General features: G+C 43.3%; 1 protein-coding gene across 14 annotated transcripts in view; it reads right to left on the bottom strand.

Annotated features, from left to right (window-relative positions):
- Positions 1-938: 938 nt before the first annotated feature.
- Positions 939-12,414, bottom strand: part of Lrmda (leucine rich melanocyte differentiation associated) — a 994,383-nt gene continuing 982,907 nt past the window's right edge. For 12 of the 14 annotated variants that reach the window (XR_013435025.1, XM_078039755.1, XM_078039765.1 and 9 more), the window contains one exon: positions 939-2,843. Coding sequence is in view for 10 of the 14 variants with exons in the window: in XM_078039755.1 (XP_077895881.1) it covers positions 2,742-2,843 (102 nt within the window). In the remaining 4 variants the exon portion in view is untranslated. The remainder of the gene's footprint in view (positions 2,844-12,414) is intronic. The other 2 variants (XM_078039721.1, XR_013435024.1) reach the window with 2 other exon arrangements.

Raw genomic sequence — 12,414 nt, forward strand, 5'->3', positions numbered from 1 at the left:
ACTCTGTAGTTTGCTTTCTTTTATTCCTTAGTATACATGAATATGTGAAAACACACAACACTCAGACATGCAGCCTGATCGAGTGATAATCTCTTATAATGTGCTTCTATTTAAAGCAACAAACAGATGGAGGGTTTATGAGCAAGGCTGGTAAAAGTAAAAGCAAATGATTGCAATAGTTGTACTTTTAATAGGATTCCCCCACAATCTAAAACATTATTCCCCATGGAACAAATTGTTCTATAAAATTCTGTTACTTAGGAGAGATACCCACCATGACATTGCTGAGGCAACAGAAAACCCCAGGATGGCCGTGATTGTGAGGGTCTCTCCACTCAGACCACTGTCCCGGGGGAAGGAAGATGGAGCTGTCAGGCACCATGATCCCCAAAGAACAAGCCCAGTGGAATAGGGTAAAAGGAAGAAAGAAAAAAAAAGTGCAGAGTGGGTATGAAATATGTCTGAGCTTTGATTGAATTTATTGCCTTAATTTTCTGCTTTGAAAAAACAAGGTTTGGGAAATTCCTTCAGATTTCAGATAAACATGCAACACGGCTTCCTCCCCTTCCTGATGCAGATCTTGCTTAACAAACAGTGGAATTGTAAACAACCCAACACTAATTCATTATCATTATCCCTGCTTACGAGAAACAAAACTCAACTATAATTCTATCAATAAGATGAATATACCACAGTGATGGCCTTTATGTAAATTATAATTAAAGCTAATCTTAATTAAAGTTATTACACCATTCTGGAAGAAAATAAACAACCCCAAGAGAGGGAAACAATGTGGTCAATAACTCACTCCAAAAATATTCTTTTTTTTTGCCTCCAAAAGCTCACATGGAGGGAGACATTCCTGCACATGATACAAATGGTTCTGACATTAAGAAAAGTAAACAAGTAAGAAAAATAAAGATGGAAAAATTCTGTGGTCAGTTCACAAGTGCTTTTTTATTGTTTGAGGCAGGGTTAAAGCCTTTTATAAAGACAAGGATATATGTGCCGCTAGATTGGATATGACATCAGACTAGTCTAGCTGCCCTTGCACAGAGCTCTGTTGCCCATAATATGCCATGGATGAAGCCCGTGCTGATGCTTCTAAACAAAGAACCAGGGTGGGACCTAATGCAGCTAATTTAAAGCATTATCCCAAAGCTGTTTTGTAGATCAAACAGAGAGAAGGTACTCAGCTCTGGTTATTAATGGATTGGAGAGATGAAGGCAAACATTCAATAATCTCTAATTATTAATGGTCTCAAGGATTTTAATGTTAACTGGTCTGAACAGCTGATTAATGGAGGTTGTGTAATCTACAAGCGGGACTCCTGCCAGCCTCAATACATGTCATTCCAGGGCTGTGTTGACTCAGTAGGCCAGAGGCTATGTAAACGGAGTCGAGTCGAGAAAGGAGGTTCTTCTGGGGCAGCTTGGGGATTCTGAGTCCCCAAAGCCTTTCACAATAGCAACTCTCTAGTAACTCACTTGGTATCTATAACTTTGGTTCTCCTCCAGACTTTGCTGTCCTAGGACCGTAGACATCTTGTCTAAATGCAAGAAGCAAAAAAATAAATGCTAAACCAGCCTTTCACACATTTTCAAGGGTGATTTGACTTGTGAACCAGGAAGTTCAAAGAAAGGCTAGTCACCTGAGTAGCATGATCATGGGTATTTTCTTTGTGACATTAATGCTAGAACACAGCCAAGGATGCACAAAGACGTAGCAACATCTCAAAAGCTATGCATCTAAATTCTGAGAGGTCCAGAGAAAAACATGACATTCAGAAGGTCTACACTGTCTATAAAAGCCGTCGGGTCTGGTGGGTATTTTCTACAGTCTTCATTTTGATTTTCAACCCCCTGACCCATCACATGCCTTCATCAACTCAATACTTTTAAATGGCACTCAAAGGAGCAAGCCAGTCCACGCACAATGAGGGTAGGCACAGTGAAGAAGGGCGTGGTTAAAAAGAGTCCCTGGGGCAACCAAGGGTGTTGGGAAGGATGCCTCACCCTACAACCTATTCAGGAGAGAAGATTTGAAAATGAATGAAGTAAGATAAAGGCCATGTTTTTGTAGTCCGAGGTTTAGGAAAAGCTATTTGATGTAGGGATTGTAACTACCAGAGTCCGGCTGTCAGTGTATGACCTGGCTGAGAAGTTATCCCTCTGAAAACCTGCAAATGGAAATGCATGATGCTGAAGGTTGGGGGGCAGTGAGGGAGGAGGGACCTGTACCTATGCAGAATATAAAGGCTAAGATTTAAGGGGGAAAAGGGAGAGCATCCTCCCCCTAACTGTGACAATCCCACTAAAAATAAACCCACAGCACAATGATGTCAGAGAGGTCTTGACTCAGTAGGCAAGCTGAAGACAGTCTCTCTCACTAGATGGCAGTCACTGAGCATGCTCAGGGAGGCCCCAGGTGTGACCTCTGCTCCCCTGTGAGCAGTGGAGGGACCAGGCAATCTATCATGGTGTTCATGCTGTCAACCCTGGTGCTTCGCCGCTGCTGTCTGTCACCCTGGTGGATGAGACCTGCTTAAGGGCAATCATGTCAATCTCTCTGTGACCACTCAGTCTAAGGCAGAAGGATGATCTTGACAGGCCTGGCAAAGTCAGCACAAGGTACCAAGAGCTGAAGTCACAGCCTTCCCGCAGAGATGCAACGTGGGCCATTGTTTTCTCTTTAGCTCTTTCTTTATTTTTGCTTTCCCTTTTTATTTTCATGAAATAGGCTAAGGCATACAGAACTTGGCTTCAGAGCTGGTCATCTCGGATAAACCTGTTGCCCTCTGAGTTTTTCCCGTAGTAAACATAGCGACACTTCCCCAGGACTCCTGTAAATAAAAAGAAACACATCATTACAGGTGGCGCAGTTACGATGGCAGGGAGGCACAGGTGCTGAAACCCAGGCATGCAATACAATTGCGGCTCTTAGCAGTGGCAGAAATGGAAGAAGCCCCAGAAGGAAAAGACTATCTTTTTGTCCTCAGAGTTGGCATTCAAACAAAATGTCACTGCTAAGCATAGGTTAAGGGAAAAAGCATGTTTTCTGCATGATTTCCACACTTTAGGGACTTTGCTAATTTGGCAAACTACTCCCTAAAATACATAGCACAACATTCTCTTCTCTCCACGTTCCCTTCCTAGGTTTCCAAAGAGTGAAAAATTAAGTGTTTAAAGATGGACCTGGAGCCAGGTGCGGTGGCAAACGCCTGAAATCCCAGCAGCTCAGGAGGCTGAGGCAGGAGGATCACAAGTTCAAAGCCAGCCTTAGCAAAAGTGAGGTGCTAAGCAACTGAGTGAGAACCTGTCTCTAAATAAAATACAAAATACAGCTGGGGATGTGTCTCAGTGGTTGAGTGTCCCTGAGTTCAATCCCCAGTACCCCAACAATAAAAAAAAATAAATAAGAGAGGTCCAAGAAGAAGAGATAGAACAATTTTCTCAGAAGGTGATGGCTTTGAAGTACTTTAAGCACATCCTAGATGATAAGGGAGAGAGAAGTGGTATTAACAAAACACCACATAGGCATCAGGAACTCTATTCTAGGAGAGAATGCATTCTGTTTTCACCTTCAGTTTTACTGTATGTCATTTGTGGCTTCATGGAAAGCTGTCCTCTCATTTAAGGAGACTTAACTATGAAGAACACCCTTAGAACAGGGTGAAACTTTTTAATCAACTCACTACTAATTCTAAATACCCACAAGAAATCACCTGCCATAGTTATTGTGAAAACCTTAAAGGGTTACTAAGGAAAAAAAAAATCAGCACTTTCAAGCAAATATTTATAACTTCATTTTGCTTTTTGTTTTGTTTTTTGAAATGGGCTCTCACCATGTTGCCCAGGCTGGTCTTGAAATCACGAACGCACGTGATGCTCCAGCCTCAGTGTCCTGTGTGCTGGCACTACAAGTGGGTGCCACCCCACTTAGCTTTCATTTTGTTTCTTGTTGCTTTTTTCCTTCCAGCTTTAGACAAACTAAAACTTCAGTTGCACACGATTCTTTTGGTTCTAATAGGACTGAAATCTTGAGTGTCCAAAGTGCACATAGCTAAGAAAAAAAAAAGTCTATAAAACATTAGTTCACGAGCCACCACAAAATCTGCCTGTGAAAATAGCTACCTAGAAGAGCATAGTTTATTTCCATCCATGTGATAGTGTGAATTCAACTAACACCATGCTTTGTTAATTTAGGGGAAATTAGCACTTGAAATTAGCCAGGTTCTTCACATTAGAAGTTTTAAGTAGTAAATGTTTTTGAAAGTGAGAAAAGCTTCTCTACTACAGAACTTTAAAGTTTGTTCTTAAATAGGGATTAAAATGACTCTTAAGGACAGGGCAGATGCTCCCTGGTTTTGATGGCTTGGGATAAATTGCTGGGGCCTGGGCATCTCTGAGTTGGAAGAGGGACAGACTGGCATTGTCTCATGCTGGCTGCCATTGTGTCCTGCCATGCTCCCATGAGCAACTTTACTGTGGCTCACTCTTCCCACTTGGCCATACTTTCTCTCTTGAGCCTCCAACCCCCAATGTCTGCTTCAGTACTGGTCTGGAACCTAGAAATACTGAGCTGGGATGAACTCTCACTTGAGACCCTTCTTGGGGCCTAAAATATTCTTTTAGTGGTTGGAACTGAGTTGTTTTTCCTTTATTGTGCTGAATTACATAGCACCAAGGGTTGTGCTAATATTGTTGGGGATCTCAGTGGTCTGTGGGCTGGGCTGGGCCAGTCTGGCATCTCCTACAGGCCTGGTTGGGAGTGCCATAGGTAGATAAATCGGACCATCCCTGGGAGATGGCCTTAAACATGACTGATTCAAATGAACCCTCAATGGAAAGATGGGGCCAAAAGATGAAAAGTTCTTTCTCCAGCACCAAGACAGCATGGATTTTAATAAAAAGAAATGGATAGGGCTGTCAGATAACATAAAGATCATCATCTTCATCTTGAGCAAAACATGAAAGGCAGACACACACACGCTGCCCACCACGGGCATGCTCTCCAGTAAAGACTCCAGTGCAGCCAGGGATGCGATTTCTTTTCTCTGCCCTCTCTCCACGGAGAGCTTCCACTCTGGATCTCGCCTAGATGCAACAGATGGAAACAGTTCTCCTGGAACAGGGGTCCCGCAATGTGTTCTGAGACACATTCCCAGACCTTCTTTCTGGTTGGCATTGATGAAAGTCCTTTTTAAGGCCTGCCCTGTTTCTTTGGGCCTGGAAGCAAGAATGTTTATAGACATCTTGGTGAGAGAGGGCTGTTTGATGAATGCAGGAGACTGCAGCTAGGTGTCAGCACTTGGGAAATGAGGCAAGGACATGAGGTATTAATATTGTCAATGATCTCTTGACGGGAAAACAGATACCGCACTCACTGTCAGATTTAAATAGACATCAAGTGCATTAATGACAAAAGGGCAGACTTCAAACAAAGGGGCTGTGTGGTGGGGAGCCGAGTCAGTCTCTGTGCTGGCAATAACCTGATCTGAAAAGACACTGTCAGGACGAGAGACAGGCCCAGGATTGTGTGCGGTGACAGAAAACAGAGATACTGACAGAGATACCAGCGCCACAGAATGCCAGGGATACTCTCACACTGTCTGCCGTTCTAACACAAGCTGACATCACTCCCTATCACTTGGGGTCTTCTCCGCCTGCTCCTGCAGACATGAGGTTTCTCCCCAAACATCATTCCAAAGCTTGCTGTGGCTGTAAAGTTCCTGGCAGCCCTGGTCTGTTGGAGCAGTGGGGTCACGGGGCCTAAGGATAACCTGAGTCAGTCTAAATCTGGGCTTTGCAGGAGGCACACGCTTGTTCTCACTGATATCTCTGCTACTTGAGGTGATCAGAGAGGGCCAACGTGTGAGGTGCTGTCACCTTGAATAAAATCCTTCAAGAGAAGGCACTCCTCGGTCCCTGGGCTGCTCCAGGAAGGCGGGGATGGCGTGGCAGCCAAAAATGAAATCCAGCTGCTGGTGCTCGCCAGAGGAGAAAGGTGCTCCAGCTAGTGACAGTTAAATTTGGTTGATGTTTTTGCACTGGAGCCATGTACCATGGTTGAAATTAAGCAAGCTGTTGCCTCTCCTGAGTTTCCTACCCCAGCTTACAGTGGGGATGTGATTACCCCCAAAATGCAACTTTTGTACTCAAAAATAAATAAAAAAAATATTAACAAGGGGGAGGCAAACAACAGCCTAGCACAGTCCCATGTGTGGCCACAGGACTTTCATTTATCATGAAGGTTTTTTTTTTCCCCCCTGAAATAATAGGCTGTGCTCATAAATTAAGTGAGGTGGCATTATGGGTTGCTCTCTTCTGGCTGTCCCCCCGGCCCTCCTTCTCCACCATGGCAACTGCCAGACGCTGTGAAAATTACAGAGGGAACTGTCTGCTTGCAAAGAGCATTTTCTCAGGGAGGTGCTCTGAGGCTGGAATTTGGGAACCCGCTGGTTGTGACCCAGTAGGCCACGGTTTGGTTTCTGTGCACATCTGCAATGGATTCACTTGTTTGTATCTTCTCAAACTATAACATCTTAGAACTGGAGGGGGAACAACACATTTAACAGCATATGTGGTGTTTTTAATTAAAATATCTGGCTTTGGCCATAATAAGTGGAGCGGGCCTGCCATGCATCAGGCCAACACGCAGATGTCTGCGCAGGGTTTCTTTTCAGGGGCCCTGAAAAATGACAGTGCACCATCCCCGGGGGAATCCTCTCCTGCCAAATGAGACTCCTAATTTTTCTTAAGTAGCCAGCTTTCCCATCACCATAAGCTCTTAAAGCTATAATTATGAAAAAAATGTATTGGGAAGAATATGTTTTAAAGAGGCCTTTTATCTTTTCAATGTTCCCCCCCTCTGGAACGGATGTTCTAATTATGCGAGTTGAGTTATGACCTTGGGGCTGCCTAAGGGGGTGGGAATGAGCCCCTTTTCTTGGATGCAAGGCTGTGACCATTCCAGAGACTTGGATGGGGGAAGCCTGAGTGTCCAGGGAAGAGTTCTTGCACACACACCTCTGAATCTGAAGCCGGCACAGCCTCCAGGACACACCGACCCTCTGGACAGCCTCACACTTCCACCCTAAGAGGTGGTGGAGGAAAAGAGGTATTTCAATCCAGCCCTGTTCTTCATGGTCTTTTGACTGGGCACACCTCGCATACCCTCACTATACCCTCCCTGGACTGGTATCTCCACTTGTAAAATGGGGACAAAGATACTCTTGAAGGTCCGTTTTAGTTGTGAAATAGATGATTACCTTTTTGAAATGTTCCCCTTAGGGACACAAGGACAGTAGGTCCAATACTGCCTAATGAAGGAGGCAGATCCCATGGTCAGTGGATCCACAATTTGATTTGGACTGAGCTCTTGAAACCCATGAAATACATAGCCCCATATCACAGCCCAGTCATCTTGGGGGGGGGCTGGAGGACCCCAAAATCTCCAAGAATAAAGGTTTTCACCAACTTTCTGACAACCTGTTTGACATACAGCTGAAGGGTTGTCCCACATCCTGCTATCTCTGTCACCAGAGTCTCACAGCATCATGGTCAATGGAAGGAAAGCTTACCTGGCAGAGCCAGTGACCTTCTGTCCACATTTCAGTGGTTGGGATGGTGAAGAATGTGCACATACCAATATAAAGACATTTGATGACTGAGTGGAGGTTGGACCAATAATTCATATTTGCAAACTAGGGGAATTAAGTATCGATTTTATCATTACTTTTAGTTTGGGTAATCATCATTTTAAATGCCGTTATCTGTTGAGAGCCACAGCCGAAGGGGCCCCAGCAAACTTCCAGCTGCCAGCAAACTTCCAGTTGCCAGCTGATGATTGGCTCACAGCGGCCCCAGCAACTTCTAGCTGCCAACTGATTGGCTCCTCTGCAGTGATGCTCACTGTGCTGTTTCCCTGCCCTTTCAGACCACAGAGCTGCTCATTGGGGGACTTTTTTGGCTCTGCCCACATGACCCAGCCAATCGGCCTCAAGAGCAGGAGGAATGGGGGAGGTGGAGAGGCTTGTGGGAAGCCGGTGGTGGCAGTTGGGCTCTGAAGGTTTTTCCTGAGGAGCTGTTTTGTTTGGCCTGTGTGGTTCTAAAAATAAAGTTCGTTTCCTTTGACAAGTGGCTCCTGAATTGTGCCCAGCCAGACTGCGGCAGTTATCATTATCATTTGTATGCATAGTTGTAATAATGACAAACAGATCTCGATTTGATTGTGATCACCAGGAGCTTACAATTAGATGACCCCGTATGTGATGGGACAGAGGGCTCTTCTGAGAGCTCTCTAATCTGTAGGAGGGAATGAAGGAATTAGGACCCCTACTGAAAGTAACACCAGTGTTGTGAAAAGGTTGGTGGGTCTAGTGACAGAGAAGGAAAGGGCATCAGTGTTCCCTTTCTGGTCCATGGTAGAAAGCTCTAGAATAACATTTCCATGGATACTATCCATAAACATGTCATGCCCACAATATTCTTCCTCCACGATTCTAAAAAAACAGTGTTCATCACAATGGAGGTGCACACTAAGTTTCTGTTGAATCAATACCATTAAGATGATTAGGTAAGATTTAAACAGAATCCACCCAGGAATTTCCATTGTTGAATACTCACGCTTTAAACCTCTGATATGACTTCAGATGTTTAAGTGTTTGCCTTATTATTAAAGAAGGGAACAGAATAGCAGAAGGCAGTAGCCTCAACTCCTAAATATTAGCGTTATTTGTGTGCTGAATGATTTTCTCCCACAAAAACAAACTAACCGCAGAGTCTGGTGGAAAGAAAGAAGCACGCTGTACGCTATCATCTGCCTTACGAGCTATTAATATCACACACTGGGAAGGGACATTTCCCCAGAAAGAACATGCTTCTGCCACTGTAACTTGCAGGCTGTGAGTAAACTAGAAACTGGAAGGGAATAAACACCCGTGTTTTATGATCTTGAGAAGGGCCCAGAGCAAACCCCAAGGTCAGGTGTGCGTTGTGTTATCAGCTCTGCAGTGGATCCTGTACAGGATTTAGAGGAGCCTGCAGAATTACAGGCCCCTAGCACAAGGTCCTCCTTCAGTGTAAGCTACTTAAATACTAACGCAAAATGAAAAGAAGACAGACTTTATTGTTCTTGAGGGAAAGGATTGCTTGGAAGCAGTTTTTTGGAAGGAGGACAAAGCCCTAACTATAGACCAAGTATATTGGTCCTCCACCTGTATATCCAGCTGAGCAGCTCAGGTTAGAGGTGAAGTGGGTTGTCCTCCTGACCCAGCGGATGGTAGAGAAAGCAAAGCAATGCTATTTCCTGCCCCAAGTGGCCAAGCGTGACTTCAGGTAAGGGTCATGTAGGTTTAACATCTGTATCTTTCGTGGAAAGGGGATGCCACAGTTGCCATAATGCTTGGTAGCTCCAAAAATATCTCTTAAGGTTCTTGCTATCTTCAGCATGAATGGGGCCAAGGGTATCATACTCTGCCCTTGCTCAGTACCACAGTCAAACTGCAACCATGATTCTGGCGTCTCCACAAGAGGCATGAGGGGTTTTCCTACAATTCTGCCACTTTGACCCAGGGATGCTTTCCTTTTGGGTTTATAAATATAAGCATGCAAACTAGACTGATCATCTTTCTTTGAGAGAGCATTAATTATTTACAGAAAACTCCATTTAGTCCATTTAACTCCTTAATTTTTAAATGCAAACTTAAATCGTGTCTATTTTTAACATTTTAATTTCTATTTTCAGTAGGATCAATTCTCTTCCACATAATTTTTTTTCACTTAAAGTTAAATGCCAGGGTTGTGGTTCAGTGGTAGAGCACTTGCTTTGCAGTGTGAGGCACTGGGTTCGATCCCCGGCACCACATAAAAATAAAAAATAAATAAATAAAATAAAGGTATTGTGTCCATCTACAACTTTAAAATCTTTTTAAAAATATTTTTTAACTTAAATTCCTCACTCAGGTTTTTGTTTTGTGTTTGTGTGTGTGTGTGTGTATGTGTGTGTGTGTGTTTTGCCAAATACTGACTTTTACCCATATCTTTTCAGTCTCTTTTTGAGTCATTTTTCAGCGTCCCATTTCCTTGAGTAAAATTGTGATGGGAAGGCTGCAGTCTTCTGTCAAAGTTTAGTCAACACATTTTACTGTGTGTAGTTTGAGTTCATTTCTGTTTTATTTTGTTTTCATTATTTCTACCAAGGCTAATTCCCCTGCATGAATTTGTGTGGGTTTCCATATACTAAGATATAAATCTTGAATCCCTGTTTTTATTCATAATAAATTGTATTATGTTCGGATTTAGTTGCTGTCAGTTTTCCTTCAGGCTGATTACTTGTACCAGCAATGTGCCTCATAAATTAAAGGGTAGTTTTTATTCATTTCTTAGCAGAAAGGTGAGGATTTGGGGAGCATAACACGATCTATGATGCTGGTTACTTTCTATCAGCACCAGGCAAAAAAAAAAAAAGAAAAAAATCACTCCCCAAACTAACAAAAGTGAAATCCCCCATATTATAGGTCACCTTTTTCAAGGATTCAAATGCATCTATTTCCTGAAAGAAAACTGACCCCCCCCCCCCCCGCCAAAAGCCACAAAACTGATCCTATTGAGAAGGCGGCACTGGTGCCCATGCAGAGGCCCTCCAGTGAGACCAGACAGGAGGCCGAGCTGACCTTAGAGAGCAGATTACACAGGGTCTCATCAAAGGAAAAAAAGGAGGGAGAAGGTGACCAGGCAGCAGAGAAAGGACCTTGGCCAGCTCTGTCCTGAAGGTGATGGGCAGGCAGAGCAAAAACTCTCGCCTCCCAGACCGGGGATGCTGGTTGAACGGTGGCAAGAGTGGGCAGACAAGCTGACGTGTGACAACCGGAGCCTGTGGAAAATACACTCTGGGTTCCCAGGACAGCTGAAAGCAGCCTTGTCATTTCAGAAGAAGAAAAGGAGATGAGAAAGGAAGGAAAGGAGAAAAATGCAGGGCAAATCTCCCCTCATGTAATCTGTTCGTGGAAAATGGAAATGCTGATCCAAGTCCAAGGAATCCGTACAAAATTGAGTGGGTCTTCAGTAATTAGGTCTGTCTGTCCCACCTTGAGCCCCTGGTCCCATGGCCAGGTCGCAGATGCCACGGTCCTACCCAGACCTGACCAGGCCATGCAAGTCGCTCTGAATCAGAGAAACATCAGGCTGAAGATTAAGTTATCAGGCAGCAGCTGTTTCCATTATGTGGATCCTGGAAAGGACACAGTCAACATGCTTTGGCTCAGATGTCAATGTTTCTTAATTTCCTTTTTGTGTATATATATAAAGGAGGTAGTTAGAGGTAAGCAGAAACTGAGAAAAGAACCTCGGACCCAGGTGGGCTCACCAGATCCCTGTTTCCAATGTCACTAATACGATTGACCTCTAAATGCTGGACATGTTGCATTTCAATCAAATAAGGACATATAAATATGAGATCAAACAAATACGTACATATTTCCTTGCTCTGAAAATTCTTCCCCTCTCCTCAAAGACAAATTGGTAAACCTTAGCCATTTAAGTTTTGCTTTTTATTCTCAGGTTAAATTTTTTGCTCCAGGTTTAAAAAAAAAAAAAAAAAGGGCCCAGAAAAAGCCTCTACTCTTGACATCCTAAACAATGATTTACTTACACTGTTCTATAAGGATATTACATGCTATATTTCCTAGTCAGCAGATGCACAGAGTGCTAAATTTTCCTTTGAAAGTATTTCTTTCACTCTATTGAAAAATTCTCAAGCTGGGATGGTATTTAAATGTCTTCATTTTAACAAAGCCCTGCATTTACAGAGGAGGAAAATGGGGCTCCAATAGGCTTCCTTAAATTGATAACACCAGGTATCCATATGACTCTACCTTCCTAGTGCAGAAATCTCTCTCAATTATAAAAAAATCTCTCTCAATTATAAAATTCTATTCCTGCCTTTAGGACAGGAATAGAAATTTTGGTTTTACAGTTTATTTTGCAAGTGTATTATTTATTTGTTCAATTATGTTTACAGAAACTAGAGGTCTCCTGAGAACTTCAAAGATCACCAACATGACTTAGGCTCATTCTTACTAACTTTCTCATGAAGAAAAGTAAACTGCAAAGCCAGTTTGGAGTGAGTACCCTCTCCCCCATGTCTGTATTCTGAGTAGGGCTTAATGGATTTGAGATGGGCTGGATTCCAAAGTGCATGCTGAGATGGGATGCAAATCAGTTAAGATTCATGAAGTACCGTGCAGTGCGGCCCAGTGATGGATGTGCCATAAACCAGGCTGTCATTCAAAATGGACAGTGGTCAAGTGGGATGACTTCACATTTCTTTTTCAATTTTTTAACTGAGGAACTTGAAACCTTTCAGACAGACGAGAGAGAGGAAAGGAAAAAAAAAAAAAATCCATCCGTCCA

Source organism: Ictidomys tridecemlineatus, chromosome 1, assembly GCF_052094955.1.
Source record: "Ictidomys tridecemlineatus isolate mIctTri1 chromosome 1, mIctTri1.hap1, whole genome shotgun sequence".
Taxonomy (NCBI): domain Eukaryota; kingdom Metazoa; phylum Chordata; class Mammalia; order Rodentia; family Sciuridae; genus Ictidomys; species Ictidomys tridecemlineatus.